The sequence below is a fragment of the Cherax quadricarinatus genome, chromosome 62 (genome assembly GCF_038502225.1).
Source record: "Cherax quadricarinatus isolate ZL_2023a chromosome 62, ASM3850222v1, whole genome shotgun sequence".
In the NCBI taxonomy this organism is placed as follows: domain Eukaryota; kingdom Metazoa; phylum Arthropoda; class Malacostraca; order Decapoda; family Parastacidae; genus Cherax; species Cherax quadricarinatus.
Window position 1 is genome coordinate 20,694,377 of NC_091353.1, and position 17,782 is coordinate 20,712,158.

Consider the following 17,782-nt stretch of genomic DNA (forward strand, 5'->3'; position numbering starts at 1 on the left):
ACTCTAAGCTAAGGACAAAAATATTTTAAGGTAAGTATTGTGTGTAGTGTATATGCATTTTTTAGGCCTATCTCTACTGCTCAATAAAAATATAATAGAGTAAATATGTTATCAGGCTTTTCTTCTTTTTCTTTCAACAAACCGGCCATATCCTACTGAGGCAGGGCGGCCCAAAAAGAAAAACGAAAGTTTCTCTCTTTAAATTAAGTAACTCATTCAAGAGAAGGGGTTACTAGCTCCTTGCTCCCGGCATTTTAGTCGCCTCTTACAGCACGCATGGCTTACGGAGGAAGAATTCTGTTCCACTTCCCCATGGAGATAAGAGGAAGTCAACAAGAACTAGTAAGAAAATAGAAGAAAACCTAGAGGGATGTGTATATATATGCCTGTACATGTATGTGTAGTGTGACCTAAGTGTAAGTAGAAGCAGCAAGACGTACCTGAAATCTTGCATGTTAATGAGACAGAAAAAAGGACACCAGCAATCCTACCATCATGTAAAACAATTACAGGCTTCCGTTTTACACTCACTTGGCACGACGGTAGTACCGACCTGGGCGGTTGCTGTCTACCAACCTACCACCTACAGAAAGCTAATATATCTAAGAAAATTTGTTTGACATAATGAATTAAGAGTGAAGAGAAAAAGGTAATGCAGGAAGTGGTGGTTGAGACTGCAGTAACAGAGATAACAGTGGTGGGTGAGACTGCAGTACCAGAGATAACAGTGGTGGTTGAGACTGCAGTACCAGAGATAACAGTGGTGGTTGAGACTGCAGTAACAGAGATAACAGTGGTGGTTGAGACTGCAGTAACAGAGATAACAGTGGTGGTTGAGACTGCAGTACCAGAGATAACAGTGGTGGTTGAGACTGCAGTAACAGAGATAACAGTGGTGGTTGAGACTGCAGTACCAGAGATAACAGTGGTGGTTGAGACTGCAGTACCAGAGATAACAGTGGTGGTTGAGACTGCAGTAACAGAGATAACAGTGGTGGTTGAGACTGCAGTACCAGAGATAACAGTGGTGGTTGAGACTGCAGTAACAGAGATAACAGTGGTAGTTGAGACTGCAGTAACAGAGATAACAGTGGTGGTTGAGACTGCAGTAACAGAGATAACAGTGGTGGTTGAGACTGCAGTACCAGAGATAACAGTGGTGGTTGAGACTGCAGTAACAGAGATAACAGTGGTGGTTGAGACTGCAGTAACAGAGATAACAGTGGTGGTTGAGACTGCAGTACCAGAGATAACAGTGGTGGTTGAGACTGCAGTACCAGAGATAACAGTGGTGGTTGAGACTGCAGTAACAGAGATAACAGTGGTGGTTGAGACTGCAGTAACAGAGATAACAGTGGTGGTTGAGACTGCAGTACCAGAGATAACAGTGGTGGTTGAGACTGCAGTAACAGAGATAACAGTGGTGGTTGAGACTGCAGTAACAGAGATAACAGTGGTGGTTGAGACTGCAGTACCAGAGATAACAGTGGTGGTTGAGACTGCAGTACCAGAGATAACAGTGGTGGTTGAGACTGCAGTAACAGAGATAACAGTGGTGGTTGAGACTGCAGTACCAGAGATAACAGTGGTGGTTGAGACTGCAGTAACAGAGATAACAGTGGTGGTTGAGACTGCAGTAACAGAGATAACAGTGGTAGTTGAGACTGCAGTACCAGAGATAACAGTGGTGGTTGAGACTGCAGTAACAGAGATAACAGTGGTGGTTGAGACTGCAGTAACAGAGATAACAGTGGTAGTTGAGACTGCAGTACCAGAGATAACAGTGGTGGTTGAGACTGCAGTAACAGAGATAACAGTGGTAGTTGAGACTGCAGTAACAGAGATAACAGTGGTAGTTGAGACTGCAGTACCAGAGATAACAGTGGTGGTTGAGACTGCAGTAACAGAGATAACAGTGGTGGTTGAGACTGCAGTAACAGAGATAACAGTGGTGGTTGAGACTGCAGTAACAGAGATAACAGTGGTGGTTGAGACTGCAGTAACAGAGATAACAGTGGTAGTTGAGACTGCAGTAACAGAGATAACAGTGGTGGTTGAGACTGCAGTAACAGAGATAACAGTGGTGGTTGAGACTGCAGTAACAAAGATAACAGTGGTGGTTGAGACTGCAGTAACAGAGATAACAGTGGTGGTTGAGACTGCAGTAACAGAGATAACAGTGGTGGTTGAGACTGCAGTAACAGAGATAACAGTGGTGGTTGAGACTGCAGTAACAAAGATAACAGTGGTGGTTGAGACTGCAGTAACAGAGATAACAGTGGTGGTTGAGACTGCAGTAACAGAGATAACAGTGGTGGTTGAGACTGCAGTAACAGAGATAACAGTGGTGGTTGAGACTGCAGTAACAGAGATAACAGTGGTGGTTGAGACTGCAGTAACAGAGATAACAGTGGTGGTTGAGACTGCAGTAACAGAGATAACAGTGGTAGTTGAGACTGCAGTAACAGAGATAACAGTGGTGGTTGAGACTGCAGTAACAGAGATAACAGTGGTGGTTGAGACTGCAGTAACAGAGATAAAAGTGGTAGTTGAGACTGCAGTAACAGAGATAACAGTGGTGGTTGAGACTGCAGTAACAGAGATAACAGTGGTGGTTGAGACTGCAGTAACAGAGATAACAGTGGTGGTTGAGACTGCAGTAACAGAGATAACAGTGGTGGTTGAGACTGCAGTAACAGAGATAACAGTGGTGGTTGAGACTGCAGTAACAGAGATAACAGTGGTGATTGAGACTGCAGTAACAGAGATAACAGTGGTGGTTGAGACTGCAGTAACAGAGATAACAGTGGTAGTTGAGACAGCCATAACAGAGATAACAGTGGTGGGTGAGACTGCAGTAACAGAGATAACAGTGGTGGTTGAGACTGCAGTAACAGAGATAACAGTGGTGGTTGAGACTGCAGTAACAGAGATAACAGTGGTGGTTGAGACTGCAGTAACAGAGATAACAGTGGTAGTTGAGACTGCAGTAACAGAGATAACAGTGGTGGTTGAGACTGCAGTAACAGAGATAACAGTGGTGGTTGAGACTGCAGTAACAGAGATAACAGTGGTGGTTGAGACTGCAGTAACAGAGATAACAGTGGTGATTGAGACTGCAGTAACAGAGATAACAGTGGTAGTTGAGACAGCCATAACAGAGATAACAGTGGTGGGTGAGACTGCAGTAACAGAGATAACAGTGGTGGTTGAGACTGCAGTAACAGAGATAACAGTGGTGGTTGAGACTGCAGTAACAGAGATAACAGTGGTGGTTGAGACTGCAGTAACAGAGATAACAGTGGTGGTTGAGACTGCAGTAACAGAGATAACAGTGGTGGTTGAGACTGCAGTAACAGAGATAACAGTGGTACTTGAGACTGCAGTAACAGAGATAACAGTGGTGGTTGAGACTGCAGTAACAGAGATAACAGTGGTGGTTGAGACTGCAGTAACAGAGATAACAGTGGTACTTGAGACTGCAGTAACAGAGATAACAGTGGTGGTTGAGACTGCAGTAACAGAGATAACAGTGGTAGTTGAGACAGCCATAACAGAGATAACAGTGGTGGGTGAGACTGCAGTAACAGAGATAACAGTGGTGGTTGAGACTGCAGTAACAGAGATAACAGTGGTGGTTGAGATGGCCATAACAGAGATGACAGTGGTGGTTGAGACGGCCATAACAGAGATAACAGTGGTGGTTGAGACTGCAGTAACAGAGATAACAGTGGTGGTTGAGACTGCAGTAACAGAGATAACATGGGTAGTTGAGACAGCCATAACAGAGATAACAGTGGTGGTTGAGACTGCAGTAACAGAGATAACAGTGGTGGTTGAGACTGCAGTAACAGAGATAACAGTGGTGGTTGAGACTGCAGTAACAGAGATAACAGTGGTGGTTGAGACTGCAGTAATAGAGATAACAGTGGTGGTTGAGATGGCCATAACAGAGATGACAGTGGTGGTTGAGACGGCCATAACAGAGATAACAGTGGTGGTTGAGACTGCAGTAACAGAGATAACAGTGGTGGTTGAGACTGCAGTAACAGAGATAACAGTGGTGGTTGAGACTGCAGTAACAGAGCTAACAGTGGTGGTTGAGACTGCAGTAACAGAGATAACAGTGGTGGTTGAGACTTCAGTAACAGACATAACAGTGGTGGTTGAGACTGCATTAACAGAGATAACAGTGGTGGTTGAGACTGCAGTAACAGAGATAACAGTGGTGGTTGAGACTGCAGTAACAGAGATAACAGTGGTGATTGAGACTGCAGTAACAGAGATAACAGTGGTAGTTGAGACTACATTAACAGAGATAACAGTGGTGGTTGAGACGGCCATAGCAGAGATAACAGTGGTGGTTGAGACAGCCATAACAGAAATAACAGGGGTGGTTGAGACTGTAGTAACAGAGATAACAGTGGTGGTTGAGACTGCAGTAACAGAGATAACAGTGGTAGTTGAGACTGCAGTGACAGAGATAACAGTGGTGGTTGAGACTGCAGTAACAGAGATAACAGTGGTGGTTGAGACTGCAGTAACAGAGATAACAGTGGTGGTTGAGACTGCAGTAACAGAGATAACAGTGGTAGCTGAGACGGCCATAACAGAGATAACAGTGGTGGTTTAGACTGCAGTAACAGAGATAACAGTGGTGGTTGAGACTGCAGTAACAGAGATAACAGTGGTGGTTGAGACTGCATTAACAGAGATAACAGTGGTGGTTGAGACTGCAGTAACAGAGATAACAGTGGTGATTGAGACTGCAATAACAGAGATAACAGTGGTGGTTGAGACTGCAGTAACAGAGATAACAGTGGTGGTTGAGACTGCATTAACAGAGATAACAGTGGTGGTTGAGACTGCAGTAACAGAGATAACAGTAGTAGTTGAGACTGCAGTAACAGAGATAACAGTGGTGGTTGAGACTGCAGTAACAGAGATAACAGTGGTGGTTGAGACTGCAGTAACAGAGATAACAGTGGTAGTTGTGACTGCAGTAACAGATAACAGTGGTGGTTGAGACTGCAGTAACAGAGATAACAGTGGTAGTTGAGACGGCCATAACAGAGATAACAGTGGTGGTTGAGACTGCTGTAACAGAGATAATAGTGGTGGTTGAGACTGCAGTAACACAGATAACAGTGGTGATTGAGATGGCCATAACAGAGATAACAGTTGTGGTTGAGATGGCCATAACAGAGATAACAGTGGTAGTTGAGATGGCCATAACAGAGTTAGCAGTGGTGGTTGAGAGTGCAGTAACAGAGATAACAGTGGTGGTTGAGACTGCAGTAACAGAGATAACAGTGGTGGTTGAGACGGCCATAACAGAGATAACAGTGGTGGTTGAGACGGCCATAACAGAGATAACAGTTGTGGTTGAGACGGCCATAACAGAAATAACAGTGGTGGTTGAGACGGCCATAACAGAGATAACAGTGGTAGTTGAGACGGCCATAACATAGATAACAGTGGTGTTTGAGACTGCAGTACCAGAGATAACAGTGGTGGTCGAGACTGCAGTAACAGAGATAACAGTGGTAGTTGAGACTGCAGTAACAAAGATAACAGTGGTGGTTGAGACTGCAGTAACAGAAATAATAGTGGTGGTTGAGACTGCAGTAACAGAGATAACAGTGGTAGTTGAGACTGCAGTAACAGAGATAACAGTGGTGATTGAGACTGCAGTAACAGAGATAACAGTGGTAGTTGAGACTGCAGTAACAGAGATAACAGTGGTGGTCGAGACTACAGTGCCTGGCAACATTCTGAGTGAATAATGTTAGCCTGGCAACATTCTGAGTGAATAATGTTAGCCTGGCAATATTCTGAGTGAATAATGTTAGCCTGGCAACATTCTGACTGAATAATGTTAGCCTGGCAACATTCTGACTGAATAATGTTAGCCTGGCAACATTCTGACTGAATAATGTTAGCCTGGCAACATTCTGAGTGAATAATGTTAGCCTGGCAACATTCTGAGTGAATAATGTTAGCCTGGCAACATTCTGAGTGAATAATGTTAGCCTGGCAACATTCTGAGTGAATAATGTTAGCCTGACAACATTCTGAGTGAATAATGTTAGCCTGGCAACATTCTGAGTGAATAATGTTAGCCTGGCAACATTCTGAGTGAATAATGTTAGCCTGGCAACATTCTGAGTGAATAATGTTAGCCTGGCAACATTCTGACTGAATAATGTTAGCCTGGCAACATTCTGACTGAATAATGTTAGCCTGGCAACATTCTGAGTGAATAATGTTAGCCTGGCAACATTCTGAGTGAATAATGTTAGCCTGGCAACATTCTGAGTGAATAATGTTAACCTGGCAACATTCTGACTGAATAATGTTAGCCTGGCAACATTCTGAGTGAATAATGTTAGCCTGGCAACATTCTGAGTGAATAATGTTAGCCTGGCAACATTCTGACTGAATAATGTTAGCCTGGCAACATTCTGAGTGAATAATGTTAGCCTGGCAACATTCTGACTGAATAATGTTAACCTGGCAACATTCTGAGTGAATAATGTTAGCCTGGCAACATTCTGACTGAATAATGTTAGCCTGGCAATATTCTGAGTGAATAATGTTAGCTTGGCAACATTCACTCTTCCTCAGGCCTTCCGTGTCATACATTATAATTATAAATGTTTCAATGGTCAGGAGAAGAATATTGAGATGGTGCAGTGTGGTGGTGTGTGATAGTGTGTAGATCACTAGTAGCAGCTCCACACACATGCCATGTAGCTGAAGTTGTTTTACTTTTCCATTGAAAAGAAGATGTGACATTACAGCCAGTCAAGGCAGAGAACACAGGATGTGCTGTGCATTTATGTTTTCCAAGAGTGAGAGTTATAGTAGAAATGTCTAAATACCAAAATTGGTTGGATTTTAGTACACGTAACTGATTTCGATATTTGTATGTTTCTGCCATGGCTCACACTGTTGGAAAAATAAATGCACACCACTTCCTGCCTTGACTAACTGTAATGTGATCCTCTTTTTTCAGTAGAAAAGGAAAACGAACAATTTGAGCTACACTTCCTTTACAGACACTCCTCACTTAATGACCTACATGTTTAATGACCACGTGGACTTAGTACCAGCTCTCTGACCAGTTGGTATTGTGTGCTGTTCAAGAACTTTGATCAAGGGAGAACTAACTAACAAAGACTTAATAGAGTTGGAAGTGCAGCAGCACTTGGAAGAGGAAGAAGTACAAAAGTGGTCCACTGTAAAGGGGTTAGCTAGTGTGTTCTCGAAAGTGAATGCAGAATGGAACTCTGTTGTTAAATGAGGAGTGTCTGTACTATTGTGTCTTCAACACTAGTGAGACACACTCTTAGGTTCTCCCTCACCTGCCATAGCTCCTTCTACTTTGTAACCATGGCAAATACTGATCTAACTGAATTAAAGAAACAATAAAATTATAAAAATAATGGGTAAAAATATGCTGATGACGTCTGTGAGGTCATCACATTGTTATAATCACTGTGAATAACAGCTGTAGAAACATTTGAAAATGAGATTTGCATCAAAATGCTGCTAGATTACAGAACTATTTTTCTGTAAACTTAACTTATTTTCCAAATTTTTTTCAATTTTTTTTTTCATACCTGCATGCCACCACAGTGTAAGTTCATTTAGTTACTGGTACACATTAGTGAAATTATCATACATAGTAACACATGTAAATTTACAATGATAACCCAAAAAAGTTAGTGACGTATTACCATTGTAAGTAGCTAGTAGTACTGCCCGAGTCCTATCTTATCCATAGACATACCTTGCTCACTGAGTTTAATCTTTTCTAACTTTGCCTTTAACAAGCTTATGATTCCTCTTTTATGAAAGTACCCTTAGATGTCATAGTAATTAACACAAAAACAGTATAAATAATATATGTAATAACTTCAAAATGTTTGAACCTTTGGAAAGTTTCCAGACAAAACTGAGAGACACAAAGTGTACGGAGGCTATAAACAAACTGAAGAAAATGGCGCTGGATGTTTGGCTGTTGAGTGTGTCATATGGAAACATGCTGAAACATGCCAGATTAGTGAACCCCACATTGAACAAATGAAAAATGAGTATAATTAAAAGCCATCACATTAGCAGAATGCCATAAAGCAGGCCTGCCTGTATTAGTTTTTTTTTTATATTTTTAACACTATGGTTGTCTCCTACCAAGAGAGTGTGACCCCAACAAGAGAACATATTCACCAATGATCACTCAAGTGCTGTCTTTCAAGAAGTGTGCTGACATCACAATCAGATTACCCCTCTGTAACATCCCCACCCATCCTTCAGAGTATTGGCACAGCCCTTTCTGCCTCCAGGACTCAAGTCTGACTAACCAGTTTTCCTGAATCCTTTCATTAACCCTTTGACTGTCACGGCCATATATATACGTCTTACGAGGTACCGTGTTTGACGTATATATACTCATAAATTCTAGCGGCTTCAAATCAAGCAGGAGAAAGCTGGTGATGGAGTGAATGATGGTGAAAGTTTTTCTTTTTCGGGCCACCCTGCCTTGGTGGGAATCGGCCAGTGTGATAATAAAAATAATAAAAATAAAGCTGGTAGGCCCACATGTGAGAGAATGGGTCTGTGTGGTCAGTGTGCACCATATAAAAAAAATCCTGGAGCACGCAGTGCATAATGAGAAAAAAAAAACTCCGACCGTTTTTTTTTAATTAAAATGCCGACTTTGTGGTCTATTTTCATATAGTATTTATGGTTGTATTCTCGTTTTCTTGGTTTCATTTGATAGAGTGGAAAACATATTATAGAAATAGAGGTGATTTTGATTGATTTTAATATAAAAAGAACCTTGAAATGGAGCTCAAAGTAGGGGAAATGTTTGATTTTTGCCGATGTTCAAAAGTAAACAAATGATGTCATTCAAACTTTATTCTCTATAAGTATTACAATGCTGAGTTTACAGAATTTGGTTATTGTGTGGTTTACATGTAGTAAAATAATAATTACAGAGTGTACCACTAGAACGCCTAGCATGGCTAGGCATTTCGGGCAGACTTATATTAAATCTTAGGTTTAAAATGTTACAGAATTATGAGATAAGTTGGTATTATGGCTAAGTGACTAAATACTAGTTGTGAGTTTAGCAATGTGAATACTTTTGTTTTGGCACTATACATAGTTTCAGTATTGGAGTATCACAGGCCAACTTTTGACTAGTTAAGATTCATTATTTTGAGATTGAGATTGATATTTCTGTTTATGGTCAAATGGGTGAGTGAGTGTAAGTGTGAACCACCAGGTGGTATTCGTATTATTAGTTGACAGGGTGTATCAGGGAGATAAGATGTTTTCTGATGGTAGTTTTGAAGGTGATGAATGTGTCTGCAGTTTTGGAATTTTCAGGTAGGGTGTTCCAGATTTTAGGGCCTTTGACATACATTGAATTTTTGTAAAGGTTTAGTCGGACACGGGGAATGTCATAGAGATGTTTGTGTCTGGTGTTGTGCCTGTGGGTTCTGTCACAACTATCAAGAAAGCGTTTTAGGTCAAGGTTAATATTGGAATTTAAGGTCCTGTAGATGTAGATTGCACAGTAGTAAGTGTGGATGTACTGAACAGGGAGTAAGTTTAGATCTATGAAGAGTGGGGGGGGGGGGGTGTTGCCAGGGATGGGATTTAGTGATTATTCTTACTGTGGCTTTTTGTTGGGTTATTATTGGCTTTAGGTGTGTTGCTGCAGTTGAACCCCAAGCACAGATAGCATAGGTGAGGTATGGATATATAAGTGAGTGGTATAGTGTGAGAAGGGCAGTTTGCGGCACGTAGTATCGTATCTTGGAGAGGATCCCAACCGTTTTGGATACTTTTTTGGTTATGTGTTGGATATGGGTGCTGAAGTTCAGGTTGTTGTCGAGGTATAGGCCTAGGAATTTGCCCTCATTATGCCTGGTAATTAGAGTGTTGTCGATCTTAATGTTAATTTGCGCATCTCCTGCTCTGCTACCAAACATAATGTAGTAGGTTTTGTCAACGTTAAGCGTAAGTTTATTGGCTGTCATCCAAGTCGATATTTTGATCAGCTCCTCATTAACAATGGTGTTGAGGGTTGCAAGATTAGGGTGAGAGATGACATAAGTCGTGTCGTCAGCAAAGAGAATGGGGTTCAGGTGTCGAGATACGTTCGGAAGATCATTGATGTATATAAGGAAGAGCAGGGGACCAAGGACACTTCCCTGCGGAACTCCAGTATCAAGTGGCTGTGTTGTTGATGCTGTGTCTTTAATGGTGACATACTGATACCTATTAGTAAGGTAAGATTTGAAATATGCAAGCGCATGGCCTCTTATACCATAATGGTCAAGTTTGTGGAGTAGGATGCCGTGGTCTACTCTGTCAAAAGCTTTTCTTAGGTCAATAAAAATTCCTTATTTTCTAATGCTGTGTAAAGCAGATCTAGCATTTTTATAATTGCATCGTTAGTGCTTTTATTTTTCCTGAGTCCAAATTGGCAGGGGTTGAAAATGTTTTGTGACATTATAAATGAATATAGTCTCCTGTGCACAAGTTTCTCAAAGATTTTGGATAGCAATGGTAAGTTTGATATTGGCCTATAGTTGTTTAAATCTATAGGGTCACCACCTTTATGTATTGGTGTAACCCTTGCCGTCTTGAGTAGTTTCGGGAAGGTGCTAGCTTCTAGTGACTTGTTAAAAAGCAATGAGATAGTATGCGAGAGGACATGGGCCACTCTCTTGTACAATAATGGTGGGACATGAGACAGATTCCCTGAGTTATTTCTAAGTGACTTTATAATCTCGGTGACTTCCGTGGGCTCAGTTGGAGCAAGATAGAAGGAATTTGGGAAATTCCCATCTAGGTAGTCCCCGGCATGGGCATTGGTACGTGGGATTTTATTGGCGAGATTAGAACCTATGGTTGAGAAGAAGTCGTTTATCTTGTTAGCTGTGTCGGTGGGTTGCAGTGGTGTTTCATTAGGTTTAGTTAGGACAATATTCTTGTTTTTTTTTCAGTTTGTGGGTCCCTAGAATCTGAGAGAGTGTTTTCCAGGTCTTTTTTATATCTCCTCTTGTGTCAGTGAATCTACTGGAGTAGTATAGTTGTTTGGCTTTCTTTATTACTTTGGGGAGGACTGATGAATAGTGTTTAAGAATATCTTTGTGTATTAAGCCCTGTCTATATTGCTTTTCATATTGGTGTTTCTTATCAATGGATTTCAGAATGGTGCTGGTTAGCCATGGGCAACCAAGCCGTTTGTTTGTGATCTGTTTCGTTTTTATAGGACAATGTTTGTTGTATAGTCTAAGTAGTTTGTTAAGAAAAATGTCTGTCCAGTCGTCAATACCATTGGCCTTGGAGAATTCTGTAGGCCAGTCAACAGTCTCTAGGTCAGCTGTGAACTTCCTTATTGAGGCCTCATCATGGAGTCTAAATGAGACTTTGTTGTATTCAAGTGGTGGTTTACTAATGTTTGTCAAGAGGTAGGTAGGGTAGTGGTCTGTAGTGCTATCTGTGATTATCCCTGATTTAAGGGGGGCTAGTATATTGGTCCATATGTGGTCTATTATGGTTGCACTTGTTTCAGTGAGCCTGGTTGGTTTAGTTATTGTTTGTATGAGAAGTGTGTTGTTCATATTGTTGATGAAATCAGTTACAGGCTGATCATCTAGTAGGCCAAGGTTGATGTTGAAGTCTCCAGCTAAGAGAAGGTGGTGCTTATTCATTTGTCTGTTTGTTATTAGTGCCTTTAATTTCTCACTGAAGTTTGGGATGTTAGTGTGGGGTATCTGGTAAATGGCACTGATTGTTATAGGCGTCTTAAGGTTTTTTACAGTAAAATTAGCAAAAATGTATTCTCCATATTCATCACTAAAGCAATTGGTGCTGATACAAGATAATTGGTTAGATTGCAATACCACCCCGAACTTGGTATGGTCTGCAGTTGTGGATTGCTGTGTATCCTGGTAGAGGGTAGATATCTATTGTGTCCTGTTTTAGCCAGGTCTCGGTAAGAATAATGCAGGAGAAGGGTGTCTTTAGTGATTCAAGGAGTGCCAGGAGGTCATCATAGTGTTTGCTTAAGGACCTGATGTTGTAGTTAAGTACTGATAGGCTTTTAGCATTGTTTAGGATAGTGCTGGCTTGTGATGCTGTGTAGTAAAGGCAGTTACTTTCCAATAGGTTTTGATTGTGTGTCAGATTATGTAGGTTTAGATCAGGGTCAACGTGATCAATCATCTTCTAGGTTTAAATTATGGTTATTTATATCCTGAGTTGTGTGTTGAGTTTTAGTACTGATATCTGTAGTGGTGGGAAGTTTGGACAAGTATATAGCTATAGCATTTTGGTCATGTAGAGTATAGTCACTAATACACATAATGAAGTTGGTGTTGTCTATGTGTTGTGCTGGAATGAGCTAAAGTACAACTAGGTATAAACTAATAATATAAAAATACAAATTAAAAATAGCACAAGACTCTCACTTGTAATTGCACTAAGGTGTTATATAAGTTGTTTACAAGAATTAGAGTATAACTAGATTTAAATTGACAAGATAAAATATACAAGGTAGCAAAAGAATAAAAAAAAGTAGAAAAAAAAATATATGAGGTAGTTGGTACTAGTTAGCAAAAGATAGTTAAGGACCTTGAACAATAATATAATTGAAATATACACTAATTGCACACACAATATAGTCACTAAGATATGAAAACAATCTTAGAGTAGGACTTACAATATAAACTTATAATATAAAAATACAAATTGAAATGGTACTTGCAATTGCACTAGAGTCTAGTATAGGTTGTTGACAAGATCAAGAGTATAACTAGATTTAAATTGACAAAATAAAATTCACAATTAAAGTACCAGAAGAATAATAGTAAAAAATAACAATGGTAATGTCTTGGTTATAATATGATAGTAAGATGGTAGACAGGTACACAGGTACAAAGGATAATATAAAGGCTGGAGTTGAATATACAAACTTGAAAATTTGGCAACAAAATGTTATGGCCATTCTAATATGCAGTCATGAATGGGTTGATGTTATTTATACAATTATTACAGTATTGCAGTAGTCTGCATAATAGTAAGTCTTCTATTTTTTGTTTGAATAAAAATTCAAAATAGAAAGCAAGAGTAATATCAGAGGGGCCTGGAGACATGACTGATGAACAAAGAAAATGTTATTTTAGAGCCAGGAATGTCTGCATTGTTCATTCTGGACCTTATTTTGAAATTGTCATATTTTTTAATTTGTGTGAAATTGGCCAAATTGCAAATTTCTGACCACATTATTGGGTAGTTGAAATCGGTAAATGGGCAGTTTCTTGTACGCAATCGATAGAAAAAACGGAGTTCTAAAGAAATAGCTATGAGTTTGGTCGACTGGAACAACGGAATTAGCCGAAAATAGGGCTCAAAGTGGGCGAAATCGCCGATTTGTAAATATCGCCGAGGTCGCTAACTTCGCGAGAGCATAATTCCGTCAGTTTTCCATCAAATTTCGCTTTTTTGGTGTCATTACAATGGGGAAAAGATTCTCTATCATTTCATAAGAAATTTTTTTTTTTTTTTTTGGAAAGTTTGCGACACCAGGAGACACCTCAGGATTGTGGGTTGCGACAGTCAAGGGGTTAAAGCAACCCTGCTTCCACTCCAACAGCAGCATGTTCATTAAAATCCATTTGTCTTCATTCACTCCACAGTCTGACACACCTTGTAGACATTCTAGCCTTTAAAATTCAAAACATATTATTATGATTATTATTATTATTTTTATTATTATTGGCAGTGGAGCAGAATTCTTTCTCTGTAAGCCATGCGTGTTGTTAGAGGCAACTAAATTTCCTGGAGCAAGAGGCTAGTAACCCCCTCTCCTTTATAAATTACTAAATTTTAAGAGAAACTTTTGTTTTTCTTTTTAGGTCACTCTGTCTCGGTGGGATACAGCTGATTTGTAGAAAAAAAAAATCATAATTATTATCATCATCACTGATATCATACTTCATTATTTCTGTACTGGAATTACAGAGCCTCCTCACCCTGTGGCGTCACGCTCTCTCATTATGATAGCTAAGTGCCTACAGAATCTGGCCAACCTGGTGGAGTTTGGTGGTAAGGAGCCCTACATGGAGGTGGTCAACCCTTTCATACTGAAGAACAAGGAACGCATGATCACTTATCTTGACACATTATCAGTGAGTACATTTGTCTCTTTAACTTCTTAACACTTTCTGTGTATTTTACAAGTCTACAACTTTGTTGCTACTTCTGATTACTTGTTTGTGGCTGTAACACTATGAGTACAGATACTAGTGTTAATATTTAGTACATTATAAAGCTGTGTTGTTCATCATAAAGTTGTTTATTACACCATAAAGTTGTTTAGTTCATCATAAAGTTGTTTAGTTCATCATAAAGTTGTTTAGTTCATCATAAAGTTGTTTAGTCCATCATAAAATTGTTCAGTCCATCATAAAGTTGTTTATTACACCATAAAGTTGTTTAGTCCATCATAAAGTTGTTTATTACATCATAAAGTTGTTTATTACATCATAAAGTTGTTTATTACACCATAAAGTTGTTTAGTTCATCATAAAGTTGTTTAGTTCATCATAAAGTTGTTTAGTTCATCATAAAGTTGTTTAGTCCATCATAAAGTTGTTTATTACACCATAAAGTTGTTTAGTCCATCATAAAGTTGTTTATTACATCATCAAGTTGTTTATTACATCATAAAGTTGTTTATTAACCCTTTCAGGGTCCAAGGCCAAAATCTGAAGTCATGCACCAGTGTCCAAGAAATTTTGAAAAAAAAAAAAAATTATTTTTTCTTACAGAATTAACCCTTTGAGGGTCGACAGGCCCTCTCCGAAACTCGTTCTCAGGGTCGGCCAAATTTAAAAAAAAAAAAAATTATTTTTTCTTATGAAAAGATAGAGAATCTTTTCCCGATCATAAAGACACCAAAAGTTTGAAATTTGATAGAAAACTTACGGAATTATGCTCTCGCAAAGTTAGCGGTCTCGGCGATGTTTACGCATCGGCGATTTTGCCCACTTTGAGCCCCATTTTCGGCCAATTTCACTGTCCTTGTCGACAAAAAACATGAATATTTCGCTAGAACTCCATTTTTTCTATCGAATGGGTGCAAGAAACCACTCATTTATGAAACTCAACTATCCAGTACAGTGGTCAGAATTTAGCAATTTTGCCAATTTCACACAAATTTCAAAAGATGCCAATTTCCGAATAGGGTCCAGAATAAACAAGAAAGACATTCCTGGCACTAAAATGACATTTCCTCTAGTCATTATTCACGTCTCAAGGCCCCTCTTATATTCTTTTGCTTTCCACTTTGAATTTTTATTTTCACAAAAAATATAAGATTTACTGTTATGCAGACTACTACATTAGTGTAAAAAATGGTATAAATATTATTGGTGCACTTGTGAAAGAATATTAGACTCACCAGTTGACGTGTATTGCACGCTTGGCACGATTTGTTTACTTTTGAAATTTGGTAAAAATCGAACATTTCTGCTACTTTGAGCTCAATTTCAAGGCACCATTCTTTGTAAAACCAGTCAAAATCATCTCTATTTCTGTAATATGTCTTCCATTCTATAAAATGAGACCAAGAAAACTAGAATACAACAATAAATACAATACGAAAATACACTGCAAAGTCGCTGATTTATTCAAAAAAAATGGTCAAAGTTTTTTTTTCTCATTATGCACTGTGTGCTGCAGGATTTTTTTTAGACTGTGCACACTGACCACATAGACCCATTCTTTCATATGAAGGCCTACCAGCTTTCTCCCACTAGATTTGAGGCCGCTAGAATTTATGAGTACTAGTACGTCAAAAACCCCTACGCGTAAGACGTACTAGTACGACGAAAACCCTCAAAGGGTTAAAGAGCATATTTTTGTGAAGGTAATAAAACAAAAAAAATAAGAATCTGATCAGTACTTACCGAGATACAGTGCCAAGAAGTTTATAGAAAATGATGTGGTGGTGGCAACATCGACGAATTCCACATACGCGTATTATATTATTTTGTTGTTTTAGTTTTTTTTTCTTTTCTTTTCCAATTTTTTTCTATTCCTACTAACATTTGAGGCCTGAGAGACCAATACTGTATATAATTGATATATATAAACTCACTGTATTGAACACAATAACCGCACTAAAGTTATTATATTATTGTTTACCACTGTTTTTTATTACAATAAACATGCACAAATATTGTATAATACTAATGTTCTATCATATATTTACATATTTACAATCACTGGACATGGTTTTAGAACTGCTGGAGCTTGTGGAACTCCTTGAAACAAGGCACCATGCACAGAGGCACCTTACATTCCTCACACATAAACCGAGTGTCTTTGCGTCTTTGTTGCTGCCGTTTTGTTTGTGCACAGACAATGCATCTCTTCTGAGCAAATTTCTTTTGAGTTGAAGGAAGCTGTATTATGAAATGATCACCTTCCCTCCTCAAACGCTTGGGTATATCCTGAGGAATTCGAGGACCATGTTGTATTGCAGGTGTTGTTACCTGGTACTTCATTATGAGTTGTCTGACAACAGACAAACAAAATTCACCATACGGTGGTCTGTTACCAGTCTTTATTTGGTACATATTATATGCATTGAGCATTGAAATGTCCATGAGATGGAAGAAAAGTTTCATGTACCACTTGTAACTCTTAATAACAGTCAACAAAACCAATCTGCATGTCACACTTGTCAACCAAGCGCATGTTTTGTGTATAATCAATCACTGACACTGGTTTTCGAATACGTTCATTAGTCACTCGATCAACTTTGCCACTGTCTTGCATTTCATTACGGTGAATGGTTGTCAACAATGTGACATCTCGTTTGTCATGCCACCGTAATGCCATGATGTCATTGGCAGTAAACACCTGCACGTCATCACCACAAACACCTGCGTTGAGCCTGGGCATATGTTTACGATTAGAACGCACTGTGCCACACACATCTGTCTTGTTCACTCGCATGAAATCACTGAGTAATGGGCTTGTGTACCAGTTTTTTTATTATTATTATTATCACACCGGCCGATTCCCACCAAGGCAGGGTGGCCCGAAAAAGAAAAACTTTCACCATCATTCACTCCATCACTGTCTTGCCAGAAGGGTGCTTTACACTACAGTTTTTAAACTGCAACATTAACACCCCTCCTTCAGAGTGCAGGCACTGTACTTCCCATCTCCAGGACTCAAGTCCGGCCTGCCGGTTTCCCTGAATCCCTTCATAAATGTTACTTTGCTCACACTCCAACAGCACGTCAAGTATTAAAAACCATTTGTCTCCATTCACTCCATTCAAACACGCTCACGCATGCCTGCTGGAAGTCCAAGCCCCTCGCACACAAAACCTCCTTTACCCCCTCCCTCCAACCCTTCCTAGGCCGACCCCTACCCCGCCTTCCTTCCACTACAGACTGATACACTCTTGAAGTCATTCTGTTTCGCTCCATTCTCTCTACATGTCCGAACCACCTCAACAACCCTTCCTCAGCCCTCTGGACAACAGTTTTGGTAATCCCGCACCTCCTCCTAACTTCCAAACTACGAATTCTCTGCATTATATTCACACCACACATTGCCCTCAGACATGACATCTCCACTGCCTCCAGCCTTCTCCTCGCTGCAACATTCATCACCCACGCTTCACACCCATATAAGAGCGTTGGTAAAACTATACTCTCATACATTCCCCTCTTTG

At 39.7% G+C, this 17,782-nt stretch overlaps 1 protein-coding gene across 1 annotated transcript in view; it reads left to right on the top strand.

Moving 5' to 3' along the window:
- Positions 1 to 17,782, top strand: part of vap (RAS p21 protein activator vap) — a 186,945-nt gene that overhangs the window by 141,855 nt on the left and 27,308 nt on the right. The window contains exon 8 of the mRNA XM_070098485.1: positions 14,050 to 14,216. Coding sequence (XP_069954586.1) covers positions 14,050 to 14,216 — 167 coding nt within the window. The remainder of the gene's footprint in view (positions 1 to 14,049; positions 14,217 to 17,782) is intronic.